General features: G+C 54.7%; 1 protein-coding gene across 1 annotated transcript; it reads left to right on the top strand.

The window, feature by feature from the left end:
* Nucleotides 1-9,156: 9,156 nt before the first annotated feature.
* On the top strand, nucleotides 9,157-9,556 carry LOC128977078 (breakpoint cluster region protein-like). Its single transcript, XM_054394546.1, is given in 2 exon segments — nucleotides 9,157-9,482; nucleotides 9,484-9,556. Coding segments are annotated over 2 exon segments (369 nt in total). The 5' UTR covers nucleotides 9,157-9,186.
* The last annotated feature ends 2,536 nt before the right edge of the window (nucleotides 9,557-12,092 follow it).

Here is a 12,092-nt window from a genome sequence, read left to right as displayed (position 1 = left end):
TTGGTGTCTGCTAAAGTTGGACTGGTTTCTGACCAGAGAGATGCATGCAGCAAAATGTTTGCCTCCTTAGCACAACCTACTTGCATTTTCTGTCTGTTTTGCCATGAATCTTCAGTCCCAGGACTTCTGGGGAAACAGACAATATGCAGCTGTAGCTGAAGTAGTAGCACAGCTGAGCATGGGACATGTCATGTAAAAATGGCTGTTTATGTTAAGTATCTTGTTCTAAGAGCTAAGATGAAATAAAATACATTCAATAAAGAACTTCCCTTTCCACTTGCTCATCACAAGTTGGAACTGAATGTTGTGTCAATATGGCAGCATTTACAAGACAAGTTTTAAGATCAAATAAATCTGCTCTGCAAACATCTGCAACAGTGAATGAATACAGTGGGGGATAGCAGCTGTAGCCTGCTCTGGCCTCAGACTTGTGCCAGTCAAGACAGTTCCAGGGGGAGATGCAGGTGGCAGTGATGGCAGTGATCTGCAGTGCTGGCTGTGGTCTGTTCTTAGCTTTCAGAGGAGCTGCTGCATTTGGTTGGCATGGGGATGGTGTCTGTGTGTGTGAATTGTTCTCACAGCTCTGTCCCATAGGAGATGTTTGCAGACTGCTATTAAATACACAGGGTTTTGATCTGTGAGATGGAGAAGCTGTCAGAGGTGTCTGACTGAAGAGGCAGATGTTGTGAAGGGCCCAAGATTGGGTAGGTGACGTTGGCCACAATGTGGACAATGGCGAGATATAGGAAATAGTCATAAAGGAAAAGAGTACAAAACACCTCTGGAACATGGCATTCCCAGATTTGGAAGCAGGGAGGAGTGCTGGGATTTCCCTAGTTCTTGCTTCTTCTGTCTTTAATCTGTCTTACCACATAACTAACCTTGTACCCTCATTCTGACAGAGGTACTGGACCTTCCTTTTGCTGTTACCTGAGCATAGTATAGGGCACAGAAGAAGAGAACTGCTCCACATAAATGATTGATTTCTTTGGACTTGGTCCTGTATATCATAGTGAAGTAAAGGACAGGGTCATGGTGCTGCCAGCTTGAAAATGAAGCCTATGTGCCCAAGCTGCTCTCAGCCTGCTGGCACTACAAAGGGAAGTACTACTCAGGCAGTAATTTGCTTAAAACCTAAATAAATATTTGCAGCAATTGAACTTTGTATGTTGGTGTTCCTCATACTCGCAGTGTTGATCACTTGAAACAGGCAGCTGCAGCTGTGCTGAGGATGTGAGATTGTCTCAGTGGAAGACAAGTATGAGAAACATGAACCCCCAAAGGAGGAAGATCACTCAAATACCTTTTTCCAAACAGATCCCACACCCCAAAGAGTGATGTGCTTATCTGAGGACGCTGTCAGTGCCTCTGAACATTGGAAGCCCAACATTGAGCTGGCTGTGGTGAATCCCTGTGGACCTGCAGTCAGCAGATGGGGCTGCAGTGCCACTCTGCCACACAGCTTGGACTGTTCTACAACCCAGAAAGACCTGGCTGGGAAACTCTGTGCTGTTTCTTGCAAATCTCTGCCAACCTTTAGGTTCCCACACTGGGTAAAGTACTCAAAGGCCACAAGAAGGTCTCCCTGGAGCCCTCCACTACTCCAGGCTGAACAACCCCAATTCAAAAGGATATCCTTGCCTAGCAGCATCTTTGCAGGCATCAAAGCCTGCTTCTTATGGCTTCCCATGTCCAACAACCTTCTGCCTAGTTCAATCCTGCAAAAGGTGTGTTAACACTGCCAGATGTGGGAGGGAAGTTGTCCAGCATGCTAACCATCAGGACAGGGCCTGTAGCTAGTTTGCTGTGGTTGCTACAGGAAATCATTCGACTCTGGTGTATCCTGCTGGGGATTTCTCTAATCTGTCCATGCCAAACTAATCTCAAAACCTGTGCAGGAGTTCTGGAGCCCTGCATTTTCTCTGGGCTAATTGTCCAGCAACGGAGCTGTTAATGAGCTTGCAGCAATGCAATAGCTACTTCAATTCCTTCTTGTGACTCTATCATAAATAACAGAGCATCAATATACAGTCCCAGACCATGGTGCACATCAGCTGGAGTCATTTGGTGGCAAGGGAAGGACTGTGTTTGTACCACTGAGGCAAGCAGATAGGGAATGCATTGCATTTGTTACCAGGTAAAGGCAAGCTGGTGTTGGCTGGGTGAAGCAAGAAGAGAAAGCTATAGCAAGACCTGTCACCACTTCCCAGGGTTGTAAATCTTTGATAACTGTTAGTAAGGGGCCACTCAGACCCAGCCCTCACAGGATGGGGGTCAGGGCTGGACCCCAGGTGAACTTCCACACTAAAGTGATCATAGCATGGTGGAGCAGGTCTGTCCAAGCAGTCCCTGGATGTCCACGGTGGAGCAGACATCCACCCTGCAACCCATGGAGGTCCATGGTGAAACCTTGTTCTGATTTAAGCCCAGATAGCAACAGAGCCCCACACAGGTGCTCACTACCTCTGTCCCAGCAGGACTGAGGGGAGAGAATCAGAAGAGTAAAAGTAAGGAAACTCCTGGGTTGAGATAAAGGCAATTTAATAGGGAAAGCAGGAGCCACACACACAAGCCAAGCCGGCACCACTGGCACTGCCACAGCAGCAGGGTGGTGGTGATGCAGGGAGCAGTGCTGCTGAGGGGCAGCCATTGCTCGGTGGGCTGGGGAGCAGAGGAAACGACGCTGTAACCATGGAAAGCAGGCAGGGCCGGGGAGCATCAGGGAGACGGTTTGATGTCACAGGTGAGGTTGGCCTCATCACAAAGGGCTCGCGCTGGCACCCCTATAAAAGCAGGACAGGGGCCACAGAGCTGCAAAGCCCGGGGCGAGCAGGACAACTTTCCACACCTGTCCAGACCACTCCAGCATGGCCCGGGTGCGGCGAAGCAGGACTCCCAGAGCCGACAGCCCCACTGGCGAACTGCGCACAACCAGAAGATCGAGACGCAAATATCGTCGCCGGGCAGGGGGAAGCCGTCGCCGGAGCAGGAGAAGCCGTCGCCGGGCCGGGTCGCGAAGATACCGACGGAGAAGCTACCGGGGGAGAAGCCGCCGCCGTAGGATACGCAGCCGCAGCCGCCGCCGCTGAACCTGACCCCAGCGCTTGGGCACCTGTCAAGGCAGTGTCACCGTGACCCTGGCTCCATGAAATAAAACTGAAGCGACTGCATGATGAGTTGGACGTGTCTTAGTGTCCCTGTACACTAGCCCTGTGTCCCCCGGTGTCCCCAAACCGTCAAGGTTCAGTTGTTCCTGGTTTGGGGATTGATTCCTTGTGGTGTGTGGGATTGTTTGTGTCTGTAGCTGGCACTTTGTTAAGTGCTCTGACACTACCACCGGCAGGCACTTCCTTGGCTGCCTTTCATAACCCCAGAGCATCTACTGTTGTGGTTGGGACTCCACTATTTCCCTGGGCAGCCTGTTCCAGGGCTTGACAACAGCTTCGGGGAAGAATTTGTTGCCTAATATCCAATCCAAACCTCTCCTGGGAAAAGTTCAGGCAATTTCCTCTCATCCTTATCACTTGTTCCTTGGGAGATGAGACCAACCTCACCCTTGCTCCAATCTCCTTTCAGGCAGTTGTAGAGATCCAAACGGTCTCCCCTCAGACTCCTTTTATACAACTAAACACCCCCAGATCTTTCAGCCTCTCCAGCACCTGTACAGCATCCCGTAGCAGCCCTGGGGAGCCCGGAGGACCCGAAGTAGGGAACAGCCGGGAGCGCCGCACTGTCCCCCAGCTCCATCTCCCGCTGAGCTCCCAGGAAGCAGCGGCGTGCCCGGAGGCGTCCGGTGCAGATGCCCGGTGCAGGTACCCGGCTCTGGCAGCCGGGGCCGAGGCCAGGGAACGGTGGCAGCACTGCTTCCCCTCCGGAGGGGCCCTGCCGAGGCAGCCGGGGGCATCAGGACCCGCGGCCGCGGCGGCGGGCGGAAGGCGGCGGCCGCTTTTTGGAAGCCGGGCGGGACGTTGAGACGGCCGCGGTGTGTAGCTGGTTTGCTGTGGTTGCTAGAGGAAATCAGTGGACTCTGCTGTATCTTGTTGGGATTTCTCTAACCTGTCCATGCCAAACTAATCTCAAAACCTCTGCAGCAGTTTTAGGGTCCTGTATTTCCTCTGCGGTAATTGTCCAGCCTTGGTGCTGTTAATGAGCTTTCAGCAATTTAGTAGCTACTTCAATTCCTTGTAGTAACTCTACCATAAGCAATGAAGCATCAATATATTGCTAAAGAATTACAGTCCCGGACCATGGTGCTACCTCAACTGGAGTAATTTGGTAGCAAGGGAAGGGACTGTGTTTGTATCCCTGAAGCAAACAGTTGGAGAATGCATTGCTTTTCGTGCCAGGTAAAAGTAAACTGGTGCTGGCTTTCTGAGGCAAGAAGAGAAAGTAGTAGCAATATCTGGTCATAACCTCTCAGGATTGTAAATCTTTGGTAATTGTTAGTAAGGGGCCCCTCAGACCCAGCCCTCACACGATGGGGGTCAGGGCTGAGCCGCAGGGGAACTTGTACACTAAAGTGATCAAAGCATCAAAACCAGGGCTGTGGAAGGGCAGGCTCTCCAGCAGGTTCTCAGCTCCTAGCCATGGGAACAACTGCTCTGTCCTGCATTTTCTCTGGGGCACAAATTCCTTTGGATTCCAGTCTGGCTTTGCTGTCAGCCCTGTGGCTAGAAGTAGCCCCTGAGGTGTGAAACGAAGAGATGGTCCTGTGGCAGCATGGATTCTGCCAAGAAGATCTTGTCATTCCCTGCTGTTCTGGAGGCAGCTGATCTGCAATGATGATCATTGCTGTGGCAGATTGATTGGAAATAATATACTGTCTGAAATTTGAGCCTTTTCTCCCAACAAGGAAGAATTAGCTCATTTTCTCCAGGGAAAACCCATGAGATATTTAATCTCTTGTCTGAACTGTCACTAACATGTATTTCATAGTAGAATAAATTAGGATATTTCTTGTGATGTTGCTGCTTAGCTTCTGAAAACATACAGAGTACATTCAAAGGGGCCTGTAGCTAGTTTCTAAGTGGTATTGCTTCCTTTTTTTTTTTTTTGTCAGGAACTGTTCAATGTTGTTGGTGACTCAAATAAGAATTTCAATACTTTTCAGTTGGGAAAGTGCTGTGGTTAGGCTGTGTCAGGAAGAGCATGGCAAAGCCACATTAGTCAGAGTATCCAGATGCAGACTGTGGAGCTCCATGGTGGAGCAGGTCTGTCCAAGCAGTCCCTGGATGTCCACGGTGGAGCAGACATCCACCCTGCAACCCATGGAGGTCCATGGTGAAACCTTGTTCTGATTTAAGCCCAGATAGCAACAGAGCCCCACACAGGTGCTCACTACCTCTGTCCCAGCAGGATTGAGGGGAGAGAATCAGAAGAGTAAAAGTAAGGAAACTCCTGGGTTGAGATAAAGGCAATTTAATAGGGAAAGCAGGAGCCACACACACAAGCCAAGCCGGCACCACTGGCACTGCCACAGCAGCAGGGTGGTGGTGATGCAGGGAGCAGTGCTGCTGAGGGGCAGCCATTGCTCGGTGGACTGGGGAGCAGAGGAAACGACGCTGTAACCATGGAAAGCAGGCAGGGCCGGGGAGCATCAGGGAGACGGTTTGATGTCACAGGTGAGGTTGGCCTCATCACAAAGGGCTCGCGCTGGCACCCCTATAAAAGCAGGACAGGGGCCACAGAGCTGCAAAGCCCGGGGCGAGCAGGACAACTTTCCACACCTGTCCAGACCACTCCAGCATGGCCCGGGTGCGGCGAAGCAGGACTCCCAGAGCCGACAGCCCCACTGGCGAACTGCGCACAACCAGAAGATCGAGACGCAAATATCGTCGCCGGGCAGGGGGAAGCCGTCGCCGGAGCAGGAGAAGCCGTCGCCGGGCCGGGTCGCGAAGATACCGACGGAGAATCTACCGGGGGAGAAGCCGCCGCCGTAGGACACGTAGCCGCAGCCGCCGCCGCTGAACCTGACCCCAGCGCTTGGGCACCTGTCAAGGCAGTGTCACCGTGACCCTGGCTCCATGAAATAAAACTGAAGCGACTGCATGATGAGTTGGACGTGTCTTAGTGTCCCTGTACACTAGCCCTGTGTCCCCCGGTGTCCCCAAACCGTCAAGGTTCAGTTGTTCCTGGTTTGGGGATTGATTCCTTGTGGTGTGTGGGATTGTTTGTGTCTGTAGCTGGCACTTTGTTAAGTGCTCTGACACTACCACCGGCAGGCACTTCCCTGGCTGCCTTTCATAACCCCAGAGCATCTACTGTTGTGGTTGGGACTCCACTATTTCCCTGGGCAGCCTGTTCCAGGGCTTGACAACAGCTTCGGGGAAGAATTTGTTGCCTAATATCCAATCCAAACCTCTCCTGGGAAAAGTTCAGGCAATTTCCTCTCATCCTTATCACTTGTTCCTTGGGAGATGAGACCAACCTCACCCTTGCTCCAATCTCCTTTCAGGCAGTTGTAGAGACCCAGAAGGTCTCTCCTCATTCTCCTTTTCTGCAACTAAACACCCCCAGACCCTTCAGCCTCTCCAGCACCTGTACAGCATCCCGTAGCAGCCCCGGGGAGCCCGGGGAACAGCCGGGAGCGCCGCACTGTCCCCCAGCTCCATCTCCCGCTGAGCTCCCCGGGAATTAGCGGCGTGGCCGGCGGCGTCCGGTGTAGATGCCCGGTGCAGGTACCCGGCTCTGGCAGCCTGGGCCGAGGCCGGGGAGCGGTGGCAGCACTGCTCCCCGCTCCGGAGGGGCCGGCCCGGGGGCGGACAGCAACCTCAGGTCCCGCGGCGGCGGCATTTTGGAACCCGGGAATGCGAGAAGAAATTTCGATGCGGGACGGCGCGGGGGGTGTGGAGGTGTATGGGGGGGTGTCCGTAGTGTGTAGCTGGTTTGCTGTGGTTGCTAGAGGAAATCAGTGGACTCTCAGCTGTATCAGGTTGGGGATTTCTCTAATCTGTCCATGCCAAACTGATCTCAAAAACTGTGCAGGAGTTCTAGAGCCCTGCATTTTCTCTGGGCTAATTGTGCAGCCTTGGTGCTGTTAATGAGCTTGCAGCAATTTAGTAGCTACTTCAATTACTAGTTGCAACTCTACCATAAGCAATGAAGCATCAAGATATTGCTAAAGAATTAGTGTCCTGGCCCATGTTGCACATCAGCTGGAGACATTCGGTGGCAAAAGAAGGGACTGTGTTTGTACCACTGAGGCAAGCAGATAGGGAATGCATTGCATTTGTTACCAGGTAAAGGCAAGCTGGTGTTGGCTGTATGAAGCAAGAAGAGAAAGCTATAGCAAGACCTGTCACCACTTCCCAGGGTTGTAAATCTTTGATAACTGTTAGTAAGGGGCCACTCAGACCCAGCCCTCACAGGATGGGGGTCAGGGCTGGACCCCAGGTGAACTTCTACACTAAAGTGATCATAGCATGGTGGAGCAGGTCTGTCCAAGCAGTCCCTGGATGTCCACGATGGAGCAGACATCCACCCTGCAACCCATGGAGGTCCATGGTGAAACCTTGTTCTGATTTAAGCCCAGATAGCAAGAGAGCCCCACACAGGTGCTCACTACCTCTGTCCCAGCAGGACTGAGGGGAGAGAATCAGAAGAGTAAAAGTAAGGAAACTCCTGGGTTGAGATAAAGGCAATTTAATAGGGAAAGCAGGAGCCACACACACAAGCCAAGCCGGCACCACTGGCACTGCCACAGCAGCAGGGTGGTGGTGATGCAGGGAGCAGTGCTGCTGAGGGGCAGCCATTGCTCGGTGGGCTGGGGAGCAGAGGAAACGACGCTGTAACCATGGAAAGCAGGCAGGGCCGGGGAGCATCAGGGAGACGGTTTGATGTCACAGGTGAGGTTGGCCTCATCACAAAGGGCTCGCGCTGGCACCCCTATAAAAGCAGGACAGGGGCCACAGAGCTGCAAAGCCCGGGGCGAGCAGGACAACTTTCCACACCTGTCCAGACCACTCCAGCATGGCCCGGGTGCGGCGAAGCAGGACTCCCAGAGCCGACAGCCCCACTGGCGAACTGCGCACAACCAGAAGATCGAGACGCAGATATCGTCGCCGGGCAGGGGGAAGCCGTCGCCGGAGCAGGAGAAGCCGTCGCCGGGCCGGGTCACGAAGATACCGACGGAGAAGCTACCGGGGGAGAAGCCGCCGCCGTAGGATACGTAGCCGCAGCCGCAGCCGCCGCCTCCGCCGCTGCTGAACCTGACCCCAGCGCTTGGGCACCTGTCAAGGCAGTGTCACCGTGACCCTGGCTCCATGAAATAAAACTGAAGCGACTGCATGATGAGTTGGACGTGTCTTAGTGTCCCTGTACACTAGCCCTGTGTCCCCAAACCTTCAAGGTTCAGTTGTTCCCGGTTTGGGGATTGATTCCTTGTGGTGTGTGGGATTGTGTCTGTAGCTGGCACTTTGTTAAGTGCTCTGACACTACCACCGGCAGGCACTTCCTTGGCTGCCTTTCATAACCCCAGAGCATCTGCTGGATGTTGTGAGATCGTCAAGTTCATCCATTAACTGATCAGCTCCAGGTCGACACTAAGCCATGTTCCACAGGACCACATCTTCATGGCTTTTCACTCTTTGGGGCACCTTCAGGCAGTTTCCTCAGTTTCCTTCTCCTATCACTTGTTCCTTGGGAGATGAGACCAACCGCCACCTGGCTGCAATCTCCTTTCAAGGAGTTGTAGAGAGCCACACGGTCTCCCCTCAGTCTCTTTTTCTCCAAGATCAACACCCCCAGATCCTTCAGCCGCTCCATCACCTCCACAGCATCCCCCAGCCCGCATCCCGGAGCTGCCCCGTGGATCTCGGAGGACCCGAGTCGGGGAACAGCCGGGAGCGCCGCACCGCTCCCCCAGATCTATCCCACGCTGAGCTCCCCGAGAAGCAGCGGCATGGCCGGAGGTACTCTGCTCTGGCAGCCGGGGCTGAGCCCGGGGGGCGGTGGCAGCACTGCTCCCCGCCCCGGCGGGGCCGTGCCGAGGCGGGGCGGGCCGGGGGCGGGCAGCGACGTCAGGCCCCGCGGCGGCGGCGGGGGGCGGAAGGCGGCGGCTGCGTTTTGGAAGCCGGGGGTGGGGGGAAAACTTCGGTGCGGGGCGGGGGGATGGCGGCGGGCGAGGCGGCCCGGGCGGACTTCGCTCGGCACTGGCAGGCGGAGTTCCCGGGGGAACCGGCGCCCCGCATGGAGCTGGGCTCAGTGCGGGCAATGGAGCGGGAGCTGGAGCGCTGCCGCCGCCACCTCCGGCACCTGCAGCGGGCGCTGGCGGAGGAGCGGTTCAAGGTGGGCTACCTGGAGGCGGCCCTGGCCCGGGCCCCCGCCCCGCCGCCGGCCCCGGCCCTTCCCGCCGTCCCCCGCTCGCCGCCCAGCCCCGCCGGCAGCTCCCCGGAGGGCGGCAGCTCGGACGCGGAGGACGCTTCGTCGGCAGGTGGGTGCCGCGGCTCGACCGTCCCCACCCTGCGGCCCAGGGCATCCCACACCGGGCACCGGCATGTCCCCAGCCCCATTGCACGGGCAAGGGTATTCCCATCCCGTGGGGTATCCCCATCCTTAGCTCCTGTCCCATACTCGTGGCACAGTCAAGGACACACTGTGCCATCCTCATGTCTCTGTGCCACTGCTAAAGCCAGCCCAAACCCCCATGCTATCCCTGGCACACAGCTGATGCACCTTGTGCCATGGCAGCACATCCAGGGAGGGGCACCCCGTGCTATCACATGGCTGAGAGCATCCCAAGCCCTTGTGCCAACCTCATCAAACAGCTAATGCCACCCCAAGCCCTTCTGCTGTCTCTGTCATCACTAAGGTCATCTCAATCCACTGTCCTTGCTGTTCCACTTCTGAAGGTATCCCATGCCAAGGCCCCATCCCATCCTCTGCCATGGGAGGCAGCTGGCTCTTGGAGATGTGCCACTGGCCCAGGAGCCACCTCTGGGGTTGGGCAACTGCAGGAAAGTCACTTCCTACAGGTGTGACCTGGCTCACGGGGACACCTCTGCTGGGTGACACCCTGTGAACTCCTGAGGGGAAGTCCTGGGGCCACTAAAGCAGGAGCGTGCCAGGGTGGTGAGGTGTTCCAGGGCGTTTCTCTGGGCGGATTTGAGGACACTGTGATTTTGCAAGGCTGTTTTGAGGCACTGAAGGCACAACCAGCCAGCACTGTCACCCGTCACGCTGTCCTACTTCCAGCGGCCTGGAAGTTGTTATTGCATCAGCTTTAATCCCATTTCAAACACACTCCTGACAGCTCAGCATTGTCACTTTTAATGTCACTAATTCTGCAGCTGACTTGAGTTCATTTGCTTTTATATCAGTTGTTTGGGGGGTGGTGGTTCTTCCCCAGGGCTGTATGGTGCAGGTTTAAGATTGGCCTGGGTGGGAAGTGCTCTGGTGTCAGCCCTGTGTTTAGTATTTGGTGTGATTTATCTTTATTGCATTGGTCTGCAGCCTGGTGAATGGCTCAGATTCCGTTTCACCTTCCCAAGCTGTCTGGAGGTGAAATGTCCAAAGTATGCTGCTGGCTCTCGGTGTCGTCACTGTATCCTGCCGTGCTCCCTCACACCTGTGTTTGTGGGGACCAGGCATGGGAGTCTGCTCCCAGCCCTGTAGTGAGGACCACGGGGATTTGATATGTTGCCTTCAAAGGGCCACTCCAAGCCCTTCTCCAGCTCCCTGTCAGCAGGCACTGGTTGTAGTCGTTAGAGAGCTCCTGAGTGACTTGAGTGCACCAGAGAGACCGAACTCAAACTCTTCTGATTCACGCTCGGGTCCTGCATTCTTATGTCTGGGTAATGCTCCTGCACGTTTCCAAACACCCAAGAATGGTGCAAGGCTACTCCAGGACAGGGTGTGTTGTTAAAGGGATTTCTCTGGAGTTCAACATAAGCCCCTGAGGGTCCTGGCTTTGTAACCTGGAGGTGTCCTCCAACCCTATGACAGCCTTTGAGGTCCCTGGACCAAGACTTTTGCTGCCAGTCATGATGAGTCTTTTGGGCAAGACATTGAAATCCACACTTTCATCTGCTGTGGTTAAGTGTGGCCTCTTCCTCCTCTCCCAAACAGGTTGCCATCACAGTTCACAGCTCCTGCAGTTGTCCAAGGAGGCAGTGGCCCTTCCATTGCATGCCTAGCTCCTTGCCCCATGGCACAACCAGGCTCTGTGTGGAGGCTGGCTGATGGCAGCAGCGGTGACAAGCTCTCCCCAGCCTTGTGCTGGAGCCTTTCCCAAGCATCAGCACTTTGCTTTGTCGGGCGTTACAAGGGTGCCTGTGTGTGCTGGCAGCCCTGACATTTAAAAGCAGAATCTGGGAGCGTGTGGTTGTTGCCTGGATCCCCCTTTCCCCAGACAGTTCATTAACTCAGCGCTCTCCTTCTTTTCTTCTCACTTCTCTTTATTTTTCAGATATGACTAAAAATTCCTGATCGTGGTACTGTTTGCTTCTCCTGCTGGCAGTGCAGGTGGTGTGTAACTCTTTTAGTGCTGCTCTGCCTGGGTCTCTTGGAATTTTAATGTGAATTCTGGAGCTTAACGGTGCTGTGGCTGTGGCTGAACGTGGTCGATGCTCGGCTGTTTCACCCTAACCTACGGCAGCACGATCCAGACAGCGAGGGAAAGAGCTTTGAACAGTGTCTTTGCGGGAATTACCAGGGGAAGACAGTGCTTTCCTTTAAGTAGCTCGTGATTAATCTGATTTAAAATGAGGAAATCTGCAAGATGCCCCTGTTAGTGGCTCTCGCACGGAGAGAGCGGCGCGTGTTACAGCCAGATACATGATCCTGGCATCCGAGATAAGGCCTGTGCCAGCTCACTCGGGACCAGCAAAATCTGAGCGTCAGTGAGCAGATGGCTAAAAACGAAGTGTGGAAAGGACTAAAATTCCCTTCCTCTTAGCCATCACCTGTCCCTGTGGCTAAACACCCAGCTGGCCTCACAGCTGAGTATGTGCCGTGCAGTGCTGGGAGGTGGTTGGGGTGTTCCCCGGGCGCGGCAGCACTTTGCCTGGGTGCTGCTTCCATCACCTCCCCTCTTGCTGTGGTGTGAGACTGGTGTTGGGGGTTGGTATCCCATAGGGAGGGGGTGAGCTGAGTGG

This window comes from Indicator indicator, chromosome 30 (assembly GCF_027791375.1).
Source record: "Indicator indicator isolate 239-I01 chromosome 30, UM_Iind_1.1, whole genome shotgun sequence".
Lineage (NCBI taxonomy): Eukaryota > Metazoa > Chordata > Aves > Piciformes > Indicatoridae > Indicator > Indicator indicator.
Note: the sequence above shows the minus strand (reverse complement) of the source record. Positions and strands in the feature narration are given on the sequence as shown.